Genomic DNA, 2,327 nt, shown 5'->3' with positions numbered 1-2,327 from the left:
GAGACAAAACGAACGCACCATAAGGAGCCATTAGGCCATGCCCATGTCTGAGGACCATGTGACACGTTTTCACTGATGTGATTGATTAGTGAAAATAATCCCAGCAGTCAATAACTTCATACTTTAATTTCTATAAAAAAATTAGTCACAGAAATATAAAACGCTTTGAAAACAAGAAGAAAAATTAAACAATTTATTTTTGTATTAAAATAAACAACAAAACGAAAACATTTTTGTATTTCTGAACAGATATATGAAGTAAAAATATTTTTAATTTAACTTTTAAAGACTTTATTAGTTTCAGTGATTTACCTTTTTAAAATATATAGAGAATTTATTAATTATAAAAAAACCATTAGATTGAATCGTTTCCATAAACTTCACAGCAAATACACAAAAAGACAAAATCATCAAGTAAATATGTGCATTCTGGAAACATTCAACAATCGGAGCAGAATTACACAATAAAATCAACACAGGTTACCCACAATGCCACATTGAGAGTCTCCATGAAGTCAGAATCAGTTTCAGTGTTTTTATCTCAAACTATCGACGTAGCTCAGCTAATGAGTTAATCTACTTCCATCGTTATAACTGGATTCAGTGATTCTGGTGAAACTGGATGTGACGACTCTCTGCTAACAGCTAACTGTATCTGCCGTTAGCAGGCGCCAGAACCGGGATCGAACACAGCCACCGAGAGCGACAGGGAGTAACGATACAGCACCGAGGTCATTCAGTTTCTGATGGACAGATTGAAGAAGAAAAAGATACACTTTATTGATCCCCTAGGGGAAATTGTTGTTTGATCAGTAGCTAACCGCTAACGTGCAGCTAGGCTAACTGAGTCCCGGGACGCCAGGAGCCGAACCTCGGTACCGGGTTCCCTGTCGGTCTCTTGTGTTCGGTCCCGGGTCCGGCTTCACTGATGCTAGCTCGTAGCTCAGTGCTATTGGCGGCTGTAAACGCCGATCATTAACTGTGACAACTTCCTCTCTACTTCCTGTTTCATGCAGACTGAGAAAACCCACTTCATTGATAAAAAAGGACGTAAACGAAGCAAACAGCAGTTTTTTTTCTAAATTACAAACATTCACTGAACGACGAGCTAACCGCTCGTTTGGTCCCTTCTTGTTGCCGTAGCAACCACAGCTGTGTCGTTAGTGTTCAAACACAAACAAGTTCAGTGTTTTCTATTTTTCTTCATTTATACAAAATCTGTATTTGTGTGGTTGACCTTTAGACTGACCCGTTTGTTCCCTGATTCCCTGAATAGTTGACCTTTAACCCCGACTGACCTCTGCAGCTGTAACAATTGAATATGCTCCGTTTGTTTTATTCTCTAAATGTTTTTAGAATTTATTTGTATTATCTGTGTTTCCCTTTTTATTTGTTCTTCCAGCATTTGATTGATTATTAATGATCGAATTCATTATTAGCGTTTCACCAACTGTTCACGAGCGGTTTGGCGGCTTTAGATTTTCGCCCTCGATTGTTTTTGTGTCACAGAGTTTTGGTTGAATTTGGACTTTTAGCTGCCGGTTTTTTAGCCGATCTCCACGCGGAAAGCGCTGATCTCCATCGGCCGCAGGCGAGCAACGTGTGGCGCCCGCTGTGGTCGGCCAGATTCCGGCTCGTCGTCTTCTCGCAGCAGAGTGAGACCCGACTGACGGACAGAACCGAACTGAAGAGGAGAGAAAATATCGTCCAAGTTTACCTGAAAACAGAAACACGTTCAGTTCAGAAGAAACAAACAATAAATCATAATAAATTCAAATAAAAACTATTTTAAAAACAGACGAGATTCTATAAAGCAATTATTCAATCTAAGAAACGGATTTAAAGAAAATATTAAACACATTTGAAAACAAAGAAAAAAAGTTTTGAATGTAACTTTAAGCAATATGTTAATATATTAATAAAAAAGAAAACCATATAAATAATAATAAATTAATAAATAAGTGTGTGTTGTGTCCACCTCCTCGTGCGCGCTCCACGTGCACTGCAGCGGCGGCTCGGGGGCGGAGCTACAATCAAAGCCCTTCCTGTGGAGGAGGAGAGCCACTTCCTGTGACGGACTTCCTGCTTCCTGTTTACCACAAACATAATTGTTATTATAATATAACAATAGATTGTGACGTCTTCGGAATATAATATAAACATGATTTGAATAAACAACAATCAATATATTTCTGACCAAAGCTTTTTCCAAACAAAGTCTGTTATTGATCCAACTGTTACTTTACTGTGAGCTAAGTTAGCATAGCCCTGATCAACCAAACTCCATTCAGAAAACGAGCATTTTAACAGTTGTTTGCTCGTCGTCT

The 2,327-nt window shown here is 38.5% G+C and overlaps 1 protein-coding gene across 1 annotated transcript in view; it reads right to left on the bottom strand.

The window, feature by feature from the left end:
* Window positions 1-241: 241 nt before the first annotated feature.
* The window catches only part of LOC118332345 (alpha-mannosidase 2-like), a 9,772-nt gene continuing 7,686 nt past the window's right edge, over window positions 242-2,327 (bottom strand). The window contains 2 exon segments of the mRNA XM_035667579.1: window positions 242-1,717; window positions 1,979-2,093. Of these exon segments, the coding sequence (XP_035523472.1) occupies window positions 1,547-1,717; window positions 1,979-2,093 (286 nt within the window). The 3' untranslated portion in view covers window positions 242-1,546.

The sequence above is a fragment of the Morone saxatilis genome, unplaced genomic scaffold (assembly GCF_004916995.1).
Source record: "Morone saxatilis isolate NCDOM2014 unplaced genomic scaffold, NCSU_SB_2.0 Contig21, whole genome shotgun sequence".
Taxonomy (NCBI): domain Eukaryota; kingdom Metazoa; phylum Chordata; class Actinopteri; family Moronidae; genus Morone; species Morone saxatilis.
The sequence above is the reverse complement of the archived record's forward strand: the minus strand, read 5'-3'. Positions and strand labels throughout refer to the sequence as shown.